Source organism: Ochotona curzoniae, unplaced genomic scaffold (genome assembly GCF_017591425.1).
Source record: "Ochotona curzoniae isolate NIBS_2020 unplaced genomic scaffold, NIBS_Ocur_1.0 contig_4064, whole genome shotgun sequence".
Taxonomy (NCBI): Eukaryota; Metazoa; Chordata; class Mammalia; order Lagomorpha; family Ochotonidae; genus Ochotona; species Ochotona curzoniae.
The window spans coordinates 10,184,286-10,207,352 of NW_024466107.1; the positions used below are offsets into that span (position 1 = coordinate 10,184,286).

The 23,067-nt window shown below is 42.2% G+C and overlaps 1 protein-coding gene across 2 annotated transcripts in view; it reads left to right on the forward strand.

Moving 5' to 3' along the window:
* Window positions 1-23,067, forward strand: part of PHACTR1 (phosphatase and actin regulator 1) — a 517,458-nt gene that overhangs the window by 19,354 nt on the left and 475,037 nt on the right. For both annotated transcript variants that reach the window (XM_040984149.1, XM_040984148.1), the window contains exon 2: window positions 2,146-2,292. In XM_040984149.1, the coding sequence (XP_040840083.1) occupies window positions 2,146-2,292 (147 nt within the window). The remainder of the gene's footprint in view (window positions 1-2,145; window positions 2,293-23,067) is intronic.

Here is a 23,067-nt window from a genome sequence, read left to right on the forward strand (position 1 = left end):
ATTTTAATTAAAAGTGTATCAAGAATTAAATATTAGCTTATGATATTACATTTAAAGTACATTTAAACTCTTTTGCAGAAGAATAAACAAATTGTTAGTAATATTTAATTCCTCATCTTCCCTTTTTTTTTTATTTATTTTTATTAGAAAGCCAGATATACAAGAAGGAGGAGAGGCAGAGAGGAAGATCTTCCATCCGCTGACTCAATTTCCAAGCAACCACAATGGTTGGAGCTGCACCAATCCGAAGCCAGGAACCCAAAGCCTCTTCCAGGTCTCCCATGCAGATGCAGGGTCACAAGGCTTTGGGCCGTCCTCAACTGCTTTCTCAGGCCACAGGCAGGGAGCTGGATGGGAAGTGGGGCCGCTGGAATTAGAACCGGCGCTGATATGGGATCCTGGCGTGTTCAAGGTGAGGGCTTTAGCTGCTAGGCTATAGCGCAGGGCCCAGGAATGTATGTTCTATATTAATCATCATTAATACCCCAACTCAAAGAAGTATCAGTAAAATTGGAACTAACCACTCCTTAAAATGATGCTGTATCATTTTCCTAGAAACATGACTGATGAAAATACAAGGGGACAGGGGAAGTGCAAAGATTCTCAGCAAAGATTTTCACTGTATTGCTGAAAGGAGGCATCGTTTTTACAAATGTTCAGAACTGTCTCTGTTTATTTCTTCACATTTTGCACTTCCTTAAAAAACGACACTGTCACCATCACAATACTGCTTTATAGCCCAATCGGTCATCTAAACGTGTTAACCTTCCTGGTTCATTTCCTAAACCGAAGGTCCCTGTTGTGCCTCTTGGAATAGAAAACATCCATTTTTAATCTACGCCTATCGGGAATGAATAGGCCATCATGATGAGGGCAGATGCCACAGAAAGTCTCAGAGTTGGTCTGCGTGTTGGAAGATAAGAGGGAGGAAGGCGTGAGGGTGGGAGATCACCAGATGAGAGTTAGAGCTGACAGTGGAAGTGGAGCCTTGTCAAGCAACACCTCCCCTGAGATGTAAGGGCAGCGCTCTGCAGCGGGTTGGCCTTTGGAGCTGGGAGGTTTGTTTGTCTGTACTCCAAGAGTGGCAGCCTCCGGCCACACAAAGCCCCGGTGACCAAAGCTGCAGACAGACGAGCATCAAAGGGATTCCCCTGCCAATAGACTGGGAGCGCCACAGCTCAGGTTCTTGTGCAGTGGTTCAGGGAGCGTTGCAGGCTGCAGTGCAGACCTTCAAAGGAGCCTCAGGTACCCTTGATCTTGACCTCTCCCGGCTGCAGAGTCTACACACCCCATCCAAACACTATGACTTGTGCTGAAGTGATCAAATTAAAGGGAAGCTGGGGGTGAAGCTGAGTGGGTGCTATGGAAAAAAAAAAAAAAAAGACATGTGTTCTACAAGTTAGGAATGGTAAGAAAGATCTTCGTTTCTACATGAATATGCCCGGTCCACATTCTCACTGCTCCCAAACTTGGACACGCTTTTCCTCCACTTCCACTCTAACCAGTAAAGGACCAGATCAAGAGCTTCTGAGCCTTTTAGAACCGGTAGATACGAGAAAGGATGCAAAGGGCTGCCCTGAGTACCATACCCTCCTCCATGACAGAGGGAGACTGGGGCTTGCACCGCAGGAGTGACAGGAGGGGATCCCACAGCTGGGCTGTCTCACAAGCGCGCCCTCAGCCTGGAGAAGCCTGTAGGCTCTGGGCACCCTGGTGCGCACCTGAAGCGCAGAGTAAGTGCATTTGGCGGGAGCCTGCACGGTGCTGACTGGGCATCTTTGCCTGGGAGTCTTCTCGCGGGCCTGAGCCGGCCTGAGGCTTGCCTGTGTCCGCGCTGAAAACTCAGGTATCTTCCCAGAGCCCTGAGCCTGAACCCTGCAGTGCGAAGAGGGATGGGGGCAGCCCCGGGGCTGGCGAGCCAGGGGTAGCCTGATCTCTGCTCCAGTCCATAATCCTTAACGGGTTTTCTTTCTCTCCCTGCACCCTTTTCTCTCCTCCGCTCTCTTTCTCTCTCTCTCTCCCTCTCTCTTTTCCTTGCTCCCTCTCTCTCCCCCTCCCTTCCCATCCCCTTCCCTCTTCTCCTACCCCTCCCCTCCCCCTTCCCTCTGCACCTCTCTCCCTGTCACGGGCTCCTGTCCCTCTCAGCTCGCCGGGCGACCCTGCTCCTGCCTCCCACATTAATGGCGGCATCTTCGGAGGACGACATCGACCGACGGCCCATCCGGAGAGTGCGCTCCAAGAGCGACACGCCCTACCTCGCCGAGGCCAGGATCTCCTTCAACCTCGGGGCGGGTAAGGACGCGCGCCCCTCCGGCTTCTCGGGCTCGCTCTTTGTGTGATGAGGGTGTGAGGAGGGCGTGTGTGGGGGTGGGGGATGGGTGGGGGCGGAGGGCTGTCTTGGAGTGGAGGAGGGCTTTGAGTGTCACCCGAGTCCCCGCGTGGAGGGAAGAAAAGTGCTGTCAGCTACAACAATGACCTGGGGTACCCACGCGCCCTGTGCCATGCACCTTGCGCCGCCCGGCGGGCCAGCCTCAAAGACTCCTGGCCTGGCCCGCCTGCTGCAGGGTTGGAACTTGTTGGTGACATTGGGTTTCCAGCGGTCTTGCTCGGGTGAAGCCGCAGCTGCGGATGTTGGAGTGATGAGAGGGGGCGGGGCTGACCGCCGGGAGTCAAGCTGTTCCTTGCATCAAACACTAGGAAAGCAACGTGGTGGCCATGAGGCTGCCTGCTGTGCCGAACGCGTGTGTGGGTACTGCGGGCTGTCGCCGGGACAGTGTCCAAAGTTGCCTGGCACTGAGGTAGGGGAGGAAGAGAAGGAAGGCTAGAGAAAGAATGGGAAAGGAAGGGAAAAGGAAAGAAAGAAGGAGAGAGAGAGAGCGAAGGAAGCAGGAAAAAGGGGAAAATGAGAGAGCAGGTGGACAGAAAGGAAACTGAGGAATTCCTGAGGTCAAAGAGGACTCTGTTGTGTGGGCTTTAAGACACACCAGACCCCTCTGGCTCCTCTGCTGCTGCTTCCAAGTGTCCTGAACAAGTTTCTCAAAGGTGGGCACCATGACAGAGGGAGTTGCTCACACCGACTTCACAGCGCCAACTGTTCATATGAGCCCACCTCCTAGCTTTTCTTCTCCAGGATATCCTCTGATTCCAGAAATTCCAGTGCAAAGAAGATGCTTTTTCTTCAAAAGAGTGTCTTTCAAAATATGTGTTAAAAACTGGTGATACACTCTTACTTATTGAGGGAGCTGAACCCTCAATAACAGAAATAAGCCAAGGTGTGTGTGTATGTGTGTGTGTGTGTGTGTGTTAGAGCAAAGATAGTGTCAGCTGATGGGTATTTGATGCTCTGTTGAGAAATGTCCACCTCCATCCCCTCCAAAAAAATAACTGAATGAGGACATGAGATGTATTGGCTGAGCAATCACAGGTTTATGGGCTGGGAGAATGGGAACTGAATGTACCAGAGGAACTGAGATGCTTAAACTGCAATTTGCCTGTCTTGGTGATCTTGTTTTTCTAATTATGGATGTCCTATCACATCTTAAGTGTTTCCATCTAGATATGGAGATGAGAAAAAAAGAAAAAGCCTGCTAAGAAAGCTTCCCTAGTTCTTGTGGCATGGTGTTGGGAATGATGATGCCCGCCTTGGAGCTGTTAGTCTCTCAGCTGCTTACTCCAGTCTCAGCATATGGCTGTGAGGAATCTTGGAATAGAATGGAGAAAGTTTCTTTAAGACCAAGTTGCTTTTCCCCCATGCATTGACTGTAGTACTTAATCTGTTGATGCTTTTGCTAACAGACTTACCTATGTTCTCTGAAAATCAGTAGAGTAGGATAGAGTCTAAAGCAGAGTCAAGATTATTTACCTTTCGCTAATCCTTTTTATGGCAACACAAAACAAAACAAAAATGAAGCACTAAAAAGAGTTTCAGATTTCAGCTTTTACTCAATTACACTAAGTCACTCTGCCATCAGCTTACCCTTGTAATCTTTTGTTCTGTTTAAGTTGCTCTAGGGTCTAATTAAAAGATTAGTGGCACTTGTCTTCCTTTTATCTGGGAGTAAACTAGCTACACTGGCACCCATTAATTTCTATGTCCCTTAAAATACTGCTAAATGCAAAGTGGAAAGGAGCCTGTAGCCCAAAGGTGATGGAACTGCTCCATGGGGTGTCCTTGGGAGCTGTTCTTCTCAGTGGTGCTGAAGCAAAGGATGGAGACAGAGAGATCAGACTTTATAGGCTGGGCAGTGGAGGGGAAAAGTAAGCAGACCCTCTCTAGTGTGGAATCTTGTGGAAAATGTCCCTTCCCAGCTACTTTTTCCTCCTGTTTCCTAGGTCTGACACCTACGGCTCCAATGCTCAAATCTGCCATTTTTGCTCTAATTTTGCACTGACTGCTCACTCCTGGGGCATTGTTTATTTCCCAGCTGGTCTCCAGTTGCTCTCCTAATAAAATAAGATCCATTCACAGATGTGCCTTTCCCTTGCATTTAAAAGTAATTGTAACCACTGGTTTAAAAATCAGCAGCCTTGTGTATCTCTTTGAGCAGCAAGTTGTAATTAAACTATTAGTATCATTATCAGCATCGCTTGAACAGGAGCCTGCACACTCCCAACGAATTACACAATATGTGCAGGGAAATAATTTTTGTTTGTATTAACAGTGATTTATAAAATCAAAGAAGTAATCTTCTGTTACTTCTTCTCACTCTTTTCCTGCCCCCCTTTATTACTCATTCTTTCTAGACAAATCCTTTATAGAATTTATGTTTAAAACTATTCATGTCTAATTTGTGCTTTCCTACACCCACTCATTACATGTAAACTTGTGTGTAGTATTTTAGAAGTTTGACAATTCTTCAAAAATAAGTATATTTATTTGCCAATTGTAACCATCAGTTTGGGGACAAACTGCCTTCATTCATCTGTACAGTTGCCTAATGAAGTGAACTGGATATCTTGAATACTAATTAATAAATACACACTCCATTAAGGACACCCTCTTTCTGAGAGCACTTACTATCATTTCAGATAAAACTCCTCAACCTGAGTGAAAGGTACATTCCTTCATCTATTGTCAAGTCTTACCAAGAAATGGTACCTTCCAGCATGAGGATTCTAGTCTACAGATTCAGCCTAAGCTAAGAAAGTAGAGCACTGAAATTTAGGGAACCACAACTTTCTTCAAAGAACCCCTTTTGTAGGTTTTAAACTTCTTTTCAGTACTTTCTCATTGCAAACATTGAGAAGTGATTGTTTGAGAAATAATTCCTATTAATACTAAAGAAACATAAGTTAGTGTATTGTGAAGTTATCCAGATAATCAGATCTCCTTCTAAAATACTCCAAGAGGGCTTTTTTCCCAATGGGACTCTCAATCAGTGTGTTAAAAGGACATCCTGCAGTGGACTACACATTCACACTATTAGTATCAAGTGTTTCTAATTGTGTCCTCATTTAATAATGAAAAATCCCAAATATTTGGCTTATAAGAACTCACCCTGCCTTATGAAGTCATGGTGATTCACTGCATTGACATGAATATAATGAGGTGTTGTAGCTCATCTGTCAGGTACTTCTCTGTGGTCTAGTGTGTTCTAGTTATCTTTGTACGCATAATACCTGAGAGAGCATCCGATACATGGAAAGGATGGAAACTGATTCTCCATGATGTTATGGTAAAGGAAGAAGTAAATTTTGTAAAGGGGCGTTGAAGAAAGAAAGTCTGATTATCCTTGTGGTTTGTCATCCACAAAACCAATATTATACACTATTGAAATGAATACATGCCTTTAGATTGATAATGAAGTTGAATTTCTGCTGACATTTCAGAGTTGCTTTATAAAGGGAGAATTTAATGAATGTCACGGTCAACCTCAGTGTACTTACCTGCTTTGGAAAGTTGAAAGCTGGTTTAGCGTTTGGCATTACTCAAGCATAGGTGTTTGCAGGTTCCATTGATCACTTCCACACCTTCAGGCCCACAAGATGATGGCCATCAGAATTGGCTAGCTCTGGATACTGCTAAGAATAAAAGGGTCAGACAGAGGGAATTATAAACGGAGCCTCAGGAGGCCAATTTCACACATTTTTGGAGGAGGAAAACTTTCATCCCTTAACTAAATCCTGAAAGCCTAGGAAAGTGAGAAGTGGCAACTTGCAATGTGTTAGTATCACCTAGCAATGAGAATCATTCTTGGATAAATGGTGAATGCTGTTATGTTTGAAATTGCTTTACCAACTTAAAGGTCTTGGTAAGCAGCCTTGTCTACTTTTTCACTGAAGAATATCAGGATGACCCTCACAATATTTTTTTTTGTTAAGGCTTTCAGATGGAAGGCAGATTCTATGTTGTCTGGCTTCCATCTGGTGAGCCCAAACTATCATGTTAAGTGCTTCTTGCCATGCTCAACAGCCATAATTATGATCAGATAGCAAATCAATGGGCTCTGTTATAAGTTTCTTCCTTCTTATGTGCCATTGACTAAGCTGGCTAACCTGATCCTCTCATGCTCTCAGGTTGTACTAATGGAGGTCACGCCAGATACAGCAACATAAACAAGGTAGAGGAAAGTAATTAATAGAATGAATAAACATTGAACTTGACTGCTTATCATGTTGGTGTTCCAAAAGCAATTTGTAAATTTAGGAGACAGCCTGAACACAGATCTGCGTTGGATAATCAGATTTTCTTAGGATCATTGGGACATTATTCGTTTTCTCTGACATCTGAGGATGAGCCATTGTCTAAAAGATAAATGGTAAACTGGGTTGTATGTCTGCACATGTCCACAAAATTTGATTCCATAGCAATCAATGGAGATGTGTTTCGTATGAAAAGAAGAGTCAGAAGAATTCAGCTCTAATGTAGCTCTTTACCAAGAACATGGGAAGATGATTTCACCTTTTGGGGCTTGATTCGCTTAGCTCTAAGATGAGGAACTTAGATTTCAAAATCTCTGAAGACCTCTCCAACCTAAAAATAACTGGGACTTCTAACTATGTTATTGGATGGATCTACAGGAGAGAACTTCAAAACGATTTGCAGAAAACTGGAATTAAACCCTAAGTTCATTTTGATACCAAAAAATTCCTGAAATCCATGCACAGGTTCTTTTCAAAATATGCATTTGCTGCGAACTTTCGGAGAACCCCCTCATACTATACCATTGATTTTGTATAGAGTCTTATTTGTGACTTAACATCTAGAAATGTGTAATTATAAGAAACATTTGATCACAGCACAGTCATGGAAATATATTGGATTGAAAGAAGAACAAATGTATACTATTGCCTATCGTACTAACTCAAGTCGTTTTAACTTCAGTGTTTTCTGTATTAAAATCCTTAGCCAGTTGGTCTCTATAAATATTTATCTTATGCTTGAGTAAGGTACTGGAGGACCATTAGCAACAAGTGGTCAATGAGGAAACTGATGCTAATCCAGGTCACCATTGACATTTGAAACCTCTTTACCCTGTTTTCTTTTGTCATTACAGTTGAATGAGCATGTAAGGTCTTTTATTTTCCTTTAATCTTCTGTATGCAGTCGGACAAGTGGGAGGATTCCACAAAGCTATAACATATTCCTTTGAATTCACACAAAAAAATCCTCACCTCTAGGCACTGACCTGGCCATGAACTGGGCATGCACTACAAAGAACATTTTTCTTCATGAGCATTTAAAAGGAGCAAATAAGCTGCTTGGAATAAATGCAACACATTAACCTCAACAAATTTTTCATACATATGTTTTTATATGAAAGCAGAAAAAAAGTTACACATGGAGTTACTCTTTGATAGCTGTATCCCCAGTTCATGATAATTATTTAGTATGTAAGAAAAAGAATTCAAGTCCAATTAGGAGGTAATTTGTGGAACTTTTTTCTTTCATGTAATGAGATGGAAACAGAAACAGCTAGTAAAAATGGGTGATGGAGTGTTTCCTTTTTGCATGGTGCAAGAGAAACCATGGTGTTTTTGTATTGTGTTTTATCCTTTTCCCCACCTGAAGTAAATGTGATTTCTGGAGGAAAGATGAAACATGTTGCCATCTTCATTCCTTTAAGTTGTGTATTTTTTAGTCTAATGAAGAATAGTTCAACAAAAGAAAAACATTGATTTTTACGGCCTAACTGAACGATGCTGGATTGTGTGATGTTGCATGCATGTTACCGAGGGACGAGAAGAATTATGTCCAACATGAGCAGTTATTGCACATTTATGAATGTAGCTGTTGTGGAAAGGACTGTAGGTTTCCTGTTTATCTGGCCCTTTGTGTCCTCTCACCCTAGAATTCAGCATCAGAAGCTTTGATAGGGACCATCTGGACTGTCAGGCTAGATACAAGGATTCGACATATATCTTGATTATAAAGCTATGTTGAGCTGTATCAATCTGCTCGTTTGCTGTTTATCCATATGGAAAACTCATTGTGACTCGTAACAAAGAAATTCAGTATTAAATAATGATTTAATCAAAGGTGCAGAAATAATTTTTTTTTTTATTCTTGAGTTTCTCTCTTATTCTCCTCAGCCAGTTTTGGGGGAAAAGGGTGAGAAGAATAATAGAAGAATAATATTCTTGCCATGAGTATTCATTAAGCATTTAACTACATAGCAGATCTTTTTTATTGACACTTGGGATATATTGGTGATCAAAACAGATTGCATCTGGTTCACAAATTTTAACTTCTAATACAGTTGAAATATCCACTATCTGGAATGCTTAGAACCAGACATGCTTAAAATTTTGGATTTTTTTTTTGTACTATAGAATGTTTACCTAGACTTGATTGGTTTTATATCGTAATATGATCATCAGAAATCTAAAATGTATAAAAATCTAAAACTTATGGAGCACCAGTATGATACTGAAAGGGTTGAATGACACATTATGTAATGTTAAAATCACTTTTTCAAGAAAAAGCAATATGTTGTACACATATATTAAGTACCTATGCAGTGAATATGCCAAAAGGTTAAAATTGCTTAATCCTAAAATATATTTTTGAAAGGTAGAAAGGCAGTTTTGGAGTGTAGGGCATTTCAGAGTTTGAATTTTGAGATTAGAGATGCTCCAACTGGCCACTATGACTAACATGAGCTGAGAAGGTGACGTCCTAGGAGCAGCAGGAAATGGAAGGACTGGTTAAGTGGGGAAGGAGGAACTTGAATGAAGCTCTGTAGTGCAGATGAAGGAATGAGCAGTGTCAATATGGAGTGGGGAACAGATTGAGACAAGGATAAAAATTCTGAAGCGTGTGTATTCCTGGTGTGACGAGGAGGTCGGTGCATCTGGAAGGAGAGGGAGGGTGAGGTGGGGAGCTGAGGACCAGGAGTCAGATCCTGTAAGGCCAGAAATGCAAAACCTGGACTTGTGTTTTGATTCAAGCAGAGTGTTAACTGCTGGACCAATCTTAAAGGAAACACTAGGACTGCTGTGTCAAGAGCGAACCGTCATGGGGCAAAGAAGCAGGAAAGGTGGTTTGGAAGTCATTACAGCACCCTGGAGAACAGTGGCGGTTCATCAGGGTAGTCCAGCAGCAACCGTGGGAAGCAGTCATATTCGTGTGCATGTAAAGGTCTAGTCAAGAGGCCTTCAGGGTGCAGTGAAGGAGGGTTACGAGAAGAGAAGAGCATGCAGTGCGTCAAAGGCTTGGCTTGAGCAACTGGCAAGATTTACAAGAGCGCTTTTAGGGGCTAAGGGAGTGATCCTTTGTCCAAATAACAACGTGTCCAGTGTGAGGTGTTTACTGAACATCCAGGAAGGGATAGCAGAGAAGAAGCTAGATAAGTCTCAGGTTAAAAATGAAGTTCTGTCTAGAGATAAGTATTAATATTGTCACTATATAGAGCATGTTTATTAACATTTATTGAGTCAAGGGTTTTATAAGTACTTGCTGCCTTCTTTCTCGCAATGACCGTTTGATTGGCCTTATTATCGTTCATTTTATCCACAGGGACATTAAGTCACAGAGAAGTCAAATAACAAAGACAATACAGCTTACAAATGGAAGAATTGGAATCGAGATAAGGTTTTATATGACTTCAAACATATATTCCCAATGAGCACAATTTACTATAAGAGAGCTACCTTGTATGACCGGTTCTACTGTGAAGTCATATTTGAGTTTGAATATAGCTAAATAAAAGAAAGAGATAGCATCAGGAATGTATACTCAGTATTTAAAATATTGTTCTTGCCTGGGACTCACTGTAAGAAATGTACTTGATAGCACTTCCCAGGATGCAAGCATGTATTTATAAGTGCAGTTAAACCTTTCTCCAAACACCCATTTATGAAATAGGAATATCCTCTGGTGTTTTCTATATTGTCCTATCCCATCCTTCCCCACTCCATTTCATTCTGAAACATTTTAATTATAAAATGCTAAATACAACCCACCTAATGATTTTACAACCCATCATTACAAAAACCACTGTTTAATTGGTGATTTTCTAGGGATTGTGTCTGAACTCAGAAAGTTATTCCAAGGAAATCCCACCAGGCACTTCCAAAAGGCTATACAGGTGGTAAATAAGTCCATTCTTCTCCCTGGACCTAAGTCAAGGTGAAGCAGAAAGAGTTCAGAGACTCAGAAACAACTTTGTCCTTGGGCACAGAGGGCACAATGCCTCACTTTGATAATTTTGGAGGCCTTTTAATTTTTGAAGGAAAAGAAATGAATATAACCCAGTGTTTTGTATTTGTCTTTGTACCATTTTTAGTCCTTTTTTTTTCTTTTTGTGGTGAACGAATCCCATGAAGGCCAAAGTGTCTTGGACTCAGGGATGTCCCAGCAAGGTCTGCAAAGACAGAAAGAGGAGCAGGAAGAAAGGCCCATCTCTCCCAAGGTGGTGACAATGAGGCTGTGGTTGGCAGCCAGCCTTCCTGGGTGTGATGCCCAATCTGTCAGATTGAGTGTAACCCTTGCCAAGATATTTCACCTTTTCTTGCCTCTGCATTCTACCCATGAAATGGAATTAATGACGGAGTGATATCCTTAGAGGTTTGTTCTGAGGAGCAAAACTTTTGTGAATGTGAAACCCTGATGCCTGTTCATCGTGTTTGTTAGCACAAAACAGGGAACTGGGTCTCTTGGGTTTCTTCATCTTGTTCTTCCAAGATGCTACCAAACAGATTTATTTTTAGTGAACACATCTTACTCCTAGAAGCAGCTTAACTGAGGTACACATTGAGAAATGCTCACATACGGAGTAGTTTTTCCTAGGGGTAACTTACACTTCTTTTCAGTCTGACATGCTAAGATTGCAGAATGAACAACCAAGCACCCCAAATGAGAACAGAAGTCATGTCCAGATTCTGAAAGTCAGGGAACTTTGCGTTATGAAATCTGCCTTCTGATTGAAGTTCAACGGATCAGTCTTGAAACATATTTCACCAATAGGCACATAGAAGTGAGAAAAATCCACTGGAAATTCCAAGAATCTCCTGAACTTGGAGGAGGTCTTACATGTGAAACAGGAAAAAAAAGGTGGGGGGGGGAGAAGAAAAGGCGAGACAACACAACACCATGGGTCAGTTTGAGAGACTAGCCTTGCAGATCAGCTGAGCTGCCAAAAATAATCTCTTAAAGCCAAGAGGAACATCTTTTTTAAATGCACACAAATGGATGGGAGCAGAGATTTCCTGTTTCAAAAGCCACATCTTCTACCCATGAGCTGAGCTCTGCAGCTCTGGAACCTGTAAGGTGTGAATAACACTCTTTGCCTGGTTTTCATCATTGCTTTGAGAGCCTCACATGAAGACGCTTTGTCAAAAATAAAGCAGATGTAGTCTGGGTGCTGGGAGCTCTGGATGTCTAGCTGTGGCACAGATAAAGCACAGGAATGGAAATGTGAACGAGAGACTGATATAACCCGGAGTGTTCATTTGCCGGAGTTAAAAACTCAATAGAGCTTAACAGTCGAGAAAGACTGAATCCAGCAAGTCCTAATGTGTCAGTGTAGGTCATGTTCGTGACTCCATCAACTCTCAACATAGAAAAAGCATTCTCCTTTTAATGTTACTGCTTACCTGTAGGAGAAACAGTGCTTGCACAAGTATTTCTCAGTTCTTAATACATACGAACCTGTGATTTGAAAGCAGTCCCCAGGCAGGTAACTATTGTTTTGAGGCCAAAACAAACTGTACTCCACACTAGAAGTATCTGGTGGTTTATTCTACTATGGCCCAAGACACTGAGCTGTATAACCAATCGGCACCCTTCTTTCATGATCTCTCTCCTTTTCTTTCATGATTTCTCTCTCTTTCTTTCAACTCCTCATCCTTTTCCCTCAAGTAAATGCCCTAATCATTTTCTTTGACCTTACAAGACACAGGCAAGAGTGTTGAGGCAAGATCGTCTGTTCTGAAAGGAAGACACTGGAGTGCTTCGTGCAGGTCTGCAAGTGTCTCAGTCTGCTCAAGCCACAGTGTGACACAGTTGGCACAGCTGTCTAGCCAGCTGCCCTGCGTGCACTGCAGCCCTTACACAGGCAGCTGTGTAACAACATCCTAGCGCACGTTGATCGTGATGCCGGCTCTGATCAAAAAATACAAAACTCCTTCAGTAAGAAAAGGGGCTTCTGCAAGCAAATGTGACTTGAGACTCAGCTGCCTTTCAGCTCAGGAAACTTAATTCTGGGAACAATTTCTCACTGAAATGATTCAATTTAAATGGGACAGAGATAAAATTCCAAGTGACTGAGCTTGAACTGATTTATTTATTTAGACTTTGGGTCTTATAGGTCGAATGTCCCCCTTTAACTCTGGGTTTTATTCATTTAAACAGTAGCATTTTTCATCCTATTATCTGGAGCTGGAATTATGATGGATAATGAAGAGCAACCACATCTTGGTTAATCCTTGCCTCCATATTATGAATAATTGATAATTCTGTGATTTGTGTGTGTGTGTTCTTTTCTGTGGTTGACATAAAAAGACATTTAGTAGGTTTAGAGCAAATTAGATACTTGATACGTTATTACAATTATGCAAAACTTCACAAGTCCTTTTCAATTTGGGTAATGCCAAAGGTGGCTTCCTTTCATCTTCTCTGATAAAAAGGTTACTTTAAAGATGCAGAAATAAACCAACAGTGTGATATTTGAGATGTCAACCAAAGATAGGCCCCACGTTCCCCTTGGTCCTCACCACAGAAATCCTGCTCACGCTGGGAAGCACCCAGACTTCCATTCAACAAACCACTGTAAATGATGTGTGGCTTACTGCTCAAAGTGATTGCTATAGGTCAAGAAATAGCCTTTCCCCCATGCTAAGAATATCTGTATTTCTAGAAACACAAGGTTGGTTTCTATTTTTCTTGCCTGCCAAAGCCTGAGTCAAACCATGTCACCACCGAAAAGCAACCCAGTTCACGGAGTATGTGTGAAGTCTAAAATCAGCTGAACTGCCCATAAAAATAACACCAGGTTGAGCCAAAGTAAGCACAAATCAGCCTTAAACTCACTTCATTGTCCTTGGGGTTACAGCTCATATAATATGATCTGTATGAACAATTTCTGTTGCAGAGGCACCTCGTAAAGACATATATCACCTTCAGAGTCCTTTCATAAACCCAATTGTAAGAACAATTCAGCAGAGTTATAGCTGCTAGGGTCTGCATTCTATAGCCTCCTTCATTCCGCTTATTAAGACAACGAAGTGGAAATATCGAGGTGGGAGGGAACAGCGACTGAGTGTTTTCAACACAGTAAAAACTGACCTAGTTATTCAGTAGGCCTAGCTTGTAGCCCGTCTTCTTGATATTTTGTCAGTTTCATTAATGATAGGTGATGTGTTGCGGGTAAAATTATAAGCAGGTTCTTTGTGTGCAAATTGAATATATTGTTAGTATCTCAATGATTAATGCATCATATTATACCTGAATCGTTAAAACATTAATTAATTACATAAATTCAATCATCAAAGTACTTCACTAACTAAGGTGTCTGGGAATAAGTGGCAGAGTAGCAAACAATAGCAATTAATAAAATGCATGGATAATAATTAGTAAAAAAAAAATACATTGCTGGAGGAAAAGAAGTCTGATTGTGAATGATACAATGCCTTTTAGCTTTACACCAAAACTCTGATCAGAGGCAATCCCTACTGACTCTGTTATCCCATAGAGCATTGAAACGTTGATTCTGATTTTGAGGAACAAAAGAAAATCACACACGTTGTAATGAAAAGACACGGAAGGGGACTATGTAGAGAAATATTTGTCAATGTTCAAATGAAAGCTTTCCTGTAGTTAAGACCTACCACTGAGAGCTGAAGGTGTTGACATTGACTTCGGTACCTAGTGCATTGGCTGCAATGGAGCCACACTACAGCGGGTTAAAACAAGGCCAATTTCCTTGTCAGTTTCTGCTTCTGCAAGGGTTTTACTTGCTGTCAATCTGCGGGAGCCTCAAGTGCAATCCAATAACCACAATGGATAAGAAGCACATTTTAGTGTCATTTTTAAATTATAGATGATTTCATTTCTTGTTGGCTTGTTCTTTGGTGGTTTAGGGAACGGCAATAGTGTTGGTTATGTAGGTTCATCCAATCGTTTTCCCCCTAAATCCTTAGCATCTGTTAATGTGCTGGTAAGGTTCAAAGATTTTTCCCTGGAGTGGGAGAGAATGGTTCTAAGACTTAGGCTTCCGTAACTTCACTCATTATATGCCTGGAGCAGCCTGGTATTCGGGTAAAGTGCCTTACTGTGGTGAGGAGCTGCAGACTGGACAGCGAGGGGCAGATGGAAACAGTAGGGTGACAGTAACAGGTGGAACTTTTGTCTGCCTGGAGATAAGCAGCCTGGTGTCCCATTGATTTCAATACACCATCACGCATGGGAGAGAAACATGAGTGGATCCTTGGTTTGCAGGGCAGTTGCTCTTGCCAGGGAAAGCTGGAATGGTGATATATATGCAATAGAGAAGATAAACTTGGATTTGTATGAGAGAACTCAGTTTAAATTCTGACTCTTTTGAACGTTTTGTTGGTTCTTTCTAAACTTTAGCTTGCTGACCGAAAAAAACAAACAAACAAACAAACAAACAAAAAAAAACCTGTATCTGCTTCTCCTTCAGAGGAATGGGAACTATATGTAAACCTGGATATAAAGCTAAGCACCCACCCAAGTAGGTGCTCAGTTAGTACCTTTCAACGAACTTAAGCAAGAAATAAGCTCAGTTTAGTTAATTGCACGGGATCTTGTTGCTTGCATCACAGCAAAAAATATTTACTGAGCGAGGATCTGTTAGGTAAAAGCTGGACAAACTTTTAGGGGAAAAAAGACCTGTTATTCTTTAATTATGATTTATTTCACTAAGTTAAAACCTAGTAAATGTTTACCAAAGTCTGTGGTATACTCAATATGGTTTAACCGTTTGATCAACAACCTGCTTGGTAGAAATATCAGCATCCACTAGAAGGATCCCCTTGCAGTAGGAGAAGGCCATGCCTGCTTGATTTACCTCAGTAAATCCTCCGTGGTTAGGAGATGATATGGACTCCAACAGGTGCTCAAAAATGCAAGAAAAGGAATGGGTGAGGGCCGTGACCACTTTGCTATATATATCCTTACACCAAACTTTTGGGATTTTTTTCCTTCATTATCTAGTAAAATCTATAGACATTTCCACATGTCTGATCCTTTCTCATCCTGGAATTTTTCCTTAAATTCACCCTTTAGCTCAGAAACACAAACATATCCCCCCAGAGCCAGCTACAAGCCAGGCAGGCCTCTTGGCATTGCCATGTCTGCCACTCCAGTCCAAATAATTTCTAAGGTATGGTCTAGCAAACTGGTGTTCTCTATATAGTTTTATTTTGATTTCAAAATACATGAAGAGTTAGGATTATATTTTACTGTCTCCTGCAATACTATTAGCTTTTCTACCTTACCAAGTTTTTTCAGATAAGAAGAAAGGTTTACAGTATGCTTCTTGAAAATAAAAGGGTGTTACTTTCCTAACAATTCAGAAGGAGGAATTCTTTTTGATTTCACTCATTTTGCAAATGCAGTATTTGAAATAGAGCAAGTGCAACACAAGCATGCCGTGTTTCCCCTCATTGATATGGAAATTTTTCCCTTTGTTGAGCTGTGCCATAGGAACTGGCATGATTGTGATAAAATCCTTGGCACCTCTCATTTGATGTATTTCTGAAAGCTGTATCTAATTCTTATAAAATAAACTGGTGGAGTCGCAGTCTTGTGCTAAGTATTGGAGGGTGTACTTTGTCTCCAGGTGCTTAGAGTGTAAATTTGAACTACACAAAACTTTTCTGTGATTCCATTTTCATGTTCAGGTTGCCTTAAAAGTCAACGTAGGAAAATGATTTAAATACTCAAAGAACCAAGTAAAAGAAAGCTTAGAGATGACCTACTCTAATACATCTTGTGATTGAGGAATTTGTAACCTACAGAATTCTGTGGTCCTTCAGAAAAGAAAAAAAGACTGTGAAAAGGAATATTCCCCAGATTCAAGACATTTGAGAGTTGCAGCAGAGCCAACTCATTAAGTTCACAAAAGACAATTGAACACAGCTCTTCACCACTCCATGATCAGCTTGAAATTGACCGTGAATGAGCATTTACATCTGGGAATCAGCAAACATTGCTACAAACTAGAGTTGATGGTTGAACATTAATAGCACACCAATGTTAAGTTCCCAGAGTTGAGTTTGACATGTGGTACACCTGCAATCAGCCCTATATAAGTACACCTAACCCTAAGTAAGTCAGATAGGACTTCATTGCTGTTTAACAGTGTAAGTTAAAGTATCAGAACAGTACATTCAGCATGGTCCTGTTAACCATCTCCATCTTACAGTCTAACTTTCAAAACTTGGGTTTACTTCCGGAGAAGTAAGTAATAGGTAACCTTATTATGAATGATTATGAATTTCCCATGGTTTTGGTATGAAAAAAGCAACGTCGATAGGATGAAGAGTTGTAAGCAAGGCTAGTAAAACAAATACAAGTTCATCTTCAGAATAGGAGCAGATGTGTGATAACGGCATACTTCATTTTTCATAGAGGAGATTTCATCACCTCATGTTGTATTTTAGACACTTAAAATGAATCATGAGAGTGGACTCCCTTTTTTGCAATCCATTCAAAAATGAGATCAAGTTGATAATACTCCAGTGTTACGCAGCATTTTCACATTTCCCACCTGCTGCCACCGTAATACATCAACTCTGCTTAGAATCCAATTTCAATCAAATACATGGTGCATTGGCTGTCACATCCACACAGCAGCCTTGCCAGCTGGAAAGGTGCATGCTGAAGCAACACATCCACAGCTATTTAGAATTTTCCTCACCTCTTTCTCTCCTCAGCACAATTGCTTCACTAGATCAGAACTCTTTCAAAGTCACCGGATGTGTTTTTCCAAGAGGGGCCTCTATGAGTGAGATTTCCATTTCACGTGTACTTTTAAGCAATGGAGGGAAAGATGTTGTTCGTTTGCTGAGCAGTTGCTAACGCATAGGCACAAGGGTAAATAAAATGAGGATCTCAGTAGCTTAAATTACTGTTGGGGATTTAAACAACCTCCTTTATACTCTCTTGTTTCTGTTTGAGTTGTGACTCAATGACAAAGAATTATGTGTGTATACACTAAAGAACCAAATGGAAATTTTGCTTCTAAGCTCAAGGGTTGCATAGGTGATTGTATTGGTCCAATGTTCATGACTTCAGCTAAAATACTAGGAAGGAGCTTTCCTGGGAAAGGGTAGATTGATTTCAGCTTGCAATGGCAATTACAGACTGGAACCAGGCAGTCCCATAGTCCAGTGCCTGATGGAGACTGATCATGGGGTTAGGGGATCGGAGAAGGTAGAGATCAAAGACTACATGATTAGCCAGGGAGCATAGCAAGCAACTTGGCTGCACTTGGACAGAAATAATCATCCGTATCCTAAGACCCACCCTCCAAGGGTGTGCCCTTATTGATCTAAATATCTCCAACCAACCCCGCCTCTTAGATGCCACAATTAGATCAGGTCTCCTCCCACAATCTAGTAACATGAACATTAACACATCAGAGTTTAAGCATCTGTATACATTTTGAAAAAAAACTTCTAGTCAATTCATAACAGTAATGAGTGGTAACATTTGCCCTTTGGTTGTATTTGCCAGTTCTCCAAGTCATTTTCTGGTGTTCTGACATGCAGAAGAAATCAGACACCATTGATTGAGAAAACAACTGGAAGACTTAGATTCCAGGGAAAAAATAATACGACCAATTTAACAGACACTAATTAACCCTGCTTATATTATTTAGCATATCCTAGCAGAATTCATGAACCAAACAGGACTTTTTTTTTTTCCTTTACTGGTACTAGACCAAACAATTATTGTGTAATGGGCTTGGAGATTTTCTTCGATGTGGAATCTGAAAGCTGGTCCACTGGGACAACTAGGACTGGCTAGGCGGGTGTTAGAATTACCTGATTTTGGCCAGTTACATGCAAGTAGGTGCGTTTGTCTTTCTATGGATACAATTCATTAGAATGCTAGCAAGCCCTAAATTTTTAGGGAACTAACCTTGGGAGAAACAAGTTTTCATCATGTGACCTCCATCAGGCAACATCTTGGACAGAGAGTCCCAGTGGAAGCTAACTTCTACTGTTTCAAGATCTGAGGAGGATGAATTCAAATGAAGATACAAGGACTTTTTTCAATTAGTCTTTTTGAGAAAGGAATGAGGCCTGAGCTTGGTTTGGAAGGGGTTTCTGAGTGAGGCCATACGCAAGGGGTGATGTCTTCCCTGATTTTGAATCCCAGCTACAGCCTTCAGTTAGCACAGAGCCTTGGGTTAGCTGATGGACCCCTCTAGATCTTGCTTGCTTGTGGGTAACCTGGGGAGAAAAATAGCATCTATTTCACAGTCATGAAGATTCGACAAGCAAAATGTATGAAGTTCATAAAATGGTTTCGGGTACATGGAGGAAATGCCCACTGACATTATGAAAAGGGTCAGCAGACTCCATCAGCCTGGGATGCTAATGGGCATTATGGACTCAGCACCTGCTGTGAGACGAGCCTCAGACAGACTCGGGTGAACACAGCCAGCTGGCTCTGCAGTGAGATCCTTCTACAAGCTGATGTTTTTGCTTTTCTCCCCCTTTCTGCACAGATCTGCTTAGAGACTCACAAGAAAGCCTCTTTAGCCCCCTGGGTGGACATTTGGCTGAAACAGCCCGTACATTGCATAGTTCTAGCTGTGACCAGGCAGATTCAAGTCTCTCTGGCAAACTCAACTCATGGGGGAAAAGTATTTAACTCAGTAGGCAGGGAGCAGATGTGAAACACCAGCGGTTAGTCACTTAGAACACTAGCTGCTTGAGATAATTGTGCAATTTGAAATGTCATAAGATGTGGGCAACAGAGTGTGAGTCAGTGAAGACTTCAGTCTGGTTGCCCTTTCCTTTTGAAAGCCTCCTTCCTGCGCTCTCCCACTGTGAGGACTCGGGTATTCATGAACCCAGAGCTTCCAGTAATAATTACATATACAACACTCAACATCTCCAATGCTGTGACCCTGTGCTAGACACTAGAGACACAAAATTAAGTATTATCGTTATTCCTGAGAGCCCAAGTCTGGGTGAGCAGAGAGACGGTAAATCAATGAATAACACAGTCAAGGCACAGACAAGCACATCAAACATCCACAGGCACAGAAAATGAAGAGATGAGACTTGCTTGGGAGATTTGGAGTGTCCAAAGGGAAGGTGACCAAGCTATTAACCAGAGGATGAGCAGGATATTTCCCAGGGACAGTGCCGTGGGTGGAGGCATTGGGAGAAAGAACGGCTGCAATTGGGAGCCATGCTAACAGAGGAAGCAGCACAAAACACACTCAGCATTGGAGTCCTCTGATTCAGAAGGTTTTATGTGTCTTCCATAACAACTAACCCACAATGCAAACATCTCAAGCTTGAGCAGCACAGGTAGTGGGAGCTGAGAGGGTGCAGGCTGCTGTGATTGGTGAACATGATATAGCAAGAGTGTTCCAATGGCCCTCACATGGAAGGGTAGCACCCAACATGGAACCAGTCTCTCCGGCAGAGCCTCAGAATCCAGTGGAGGTTCCAGGATTGAAGGCAGTGGTTGGAGATGGCTTTGGTTGGAGATGGCTTTGGAACCAGGTGTGTCTACCAGGAAAACAGGGAAAAGAGTGTGTGTGTGTGTGTGTGTGTGTGTGTGTGTGTGTGTGTGTGAAGGTGTAGAGGCAAGCCACTGGAACACATTGCAGCATAAAAGAGATGGAGAATGCAAGCACATGGAGAGAGCAGGGAAATGCAAAAGATGAGGCAGCAGAGAGGGCTGGGCGAGGCAGGACCTGCGAGTTGCGGTTTGAAAGTGCTCATGACAGTGACAGTGAGGGAGATGAGGCAGGGCAGGTCTTTTCTAGAGTCTGAGAAAAGAGTCTGGGTGTTTGCTTTATCACAAACATTCATCAAGACTGCAGCAGACAACTGAGCCAGGGCACTCACAGTGGAGATGAGAGCCTGATTGGGAATCAAGATGTTTTAAAAAGTGGAACATCCAGGACTTGGCAAACAACTGACTGAAAAAGAAGAGGAAAAGTTGGATAATATCTGAATTTCTACTTTGTCCAGCTAGAGGAACAGTTTTTTGTTTGTTTGTTTGTTTGTCTTGGGTTTGGTTTTGTTTTGTTTTGGGGTTTGTTTGCCATTCAGAAAGCAGAGGATGGAACGGACACAGGTCAGGTGAATGAGCTCACACACAGACAGGTGGATGCGAGGCTGGCATCAATGGCATTTTGAACATGTGGGTCAGGAACTCAGGGGAAATGTTTCTATTTACCAAAAACAAGGATCCTGTTCAGAATGTCTTCACTACACTGTACTTGTGCTGTAGCTAAGGATGAAGGTGTTGAAACCCAGAATAGTCCAGCAGTACCAGCTTCAGTTGCCACACCAATTTCCACAAAGAACAGCCAGGTCTGTTATGTAACCCTGATGAGCCTTAAAAACACCCATCTATTTTTCCCCATATTATTGCAAAAGCTCAGGGTGCACTATGTGGAGAAAACATGATGGAAAAGAATTAGCAAGGAAGACAGTGCCAAGGTGCATTCCTTCTGACTCTCTATCAAGAGGAGCCAGGGCAGCAGCTGGGGAGGAATACACGGATAGCAGGAGACAGGACAAGGCAGAGGACCAGCAGTCTCAGACGCAGTAGAGAGCAAGGACGGCTAGACCAGGTTCCACGACTTGGCAGAGAGGAAATGGCTAGTGACTTCACCGAATGTATGTGCGGCAGCAGAAGCAAGTTGGAGCTGCTAGAAAAGCGAATCAAGATAACAATACAGAAGTACTGGAAGTTGGCATCTCATTCAAGGACATTGACTATGAGTGAAAGGTGAGGCGGGTACGTCACAGTGAGCCAGATTTCAGCTTTGTTCTCAGGTATGCACAGAGCTGTGGCCACGTGCACATTGCTACTAAGGTTAGAAGCCTGCCTGAGAACGAAACACCACAGGGCAGGCGCATTCCAGTGCTGCTGCTTCAGCACCGGCTGATTCATACACTGACGTTTATCCCAGAGTTCAAACAATGTGAATTGTCAGCGTGCCAATTGAAATAGCATATACTCCTTTCAGAAGGAGAGGGAACAGACTGTGTGAAGTTAGCTGGAGATTACGAAGCCAAACAATAATTGGATTCAATGGGCAAGTATCCTCTTTCCCTGGAGCTTTCCTTTTATCCAAACTTATTTTAAAAATGTAACAAGATACTTTATGCCCACTTTTCTCTACACAATGGCCTTTCTCCTGCATTCATCTGCTAAGTACAATTTTCTCAACCATGGTGCTCAGACCATAGGTTGTCCTTCCGTGGTGTTTTCTGACGTTTCTGAGGAGTAAACGGTACTTGACAATGGATCGCATCATTCTCAAATACCCAGCCGATACACTGATTGAGTTTACATGCATGAGATCAGCACTTCCAGGGCAAGAATTTATTGATCAAAGACACCGTCGCCGACATAGATCTTCATTTGAAAGGACTGCAGCAATTGATACTAAGTAAAGATGCCAAACAAAACACGAACTTCTTGTATTTAGAATGTCTGTCTGCTCTGGGTTGTGTTAATCTCAGGGAAGATTGCAAATCATAGCAAAAGGGACTCTATTTTCAATCCTTCTTTTTAGACTCCATCAAATCCAGCGGGATTCCCAGACATTTACATTAAGATTCGATATGGATATGCTAATCAGGAGACCTTTCAATAGAAAAATATGCCATTTACGATAATGAAAAGATTTAAGCTATTCTGGTGAATTGATTGGCCACAGAGCAGCACACGTTTCGGTACAAGTTTAGAAATAACCATTCAGGTATAGTGGTTTCTGTTTGCATTTTTCGGAAGTAAAATTCGGTGTAGACTTATGAAACACGTTCAGTCTCCATGTATAAAGATTGGCATGTCAACCCAATTCCAGCGTCAGCCAAGGAATGGGCAGGCTCTGAAGTTTCACACGTGGGTGCTGCCTCTTTAACTGAACTTGTGGATATTATACTTGGAGCAGTCCAGTACTTCAAAGGTGATGGGACACATTTTTTTTTTAAGATTTATTTTATATTTTTTTTATTGGAAAGGCGGATATACAGAGAGGAGAGACAGAGAGGCAGATCTTCCGTCCGATGATTCACTCCCCAAGTGAACGCAACGGCCGATGCTATGCCGATCCGAAGCCAGGAGCCTCTTCTGGGTCTCCCACGCGGGTGCAGGGTCCCAAAGCTTTGGGCCGACTGCTTTCCCGGGCCACAGGCAGGGAGCTGGAAGGGAAGCGGGGCTACTGGGATAGAACCGGAGCCCATATGGGATCCCGGGCGTGCAAGGCGAGGACCTTAACCGCTTGCGCCATGCCGCCGGGCCCTGGGACACATTTTTATGTTGTCCCCAGTTACTTTTCATTACCATAACTTGTACCATCTAATTTCACAAGATTTATTACTGCTTTTTTGCAACTATACAACTTACTACCATTCTAAAAGGCTAAGAAATAAAATTTACTCTAAAATTATATT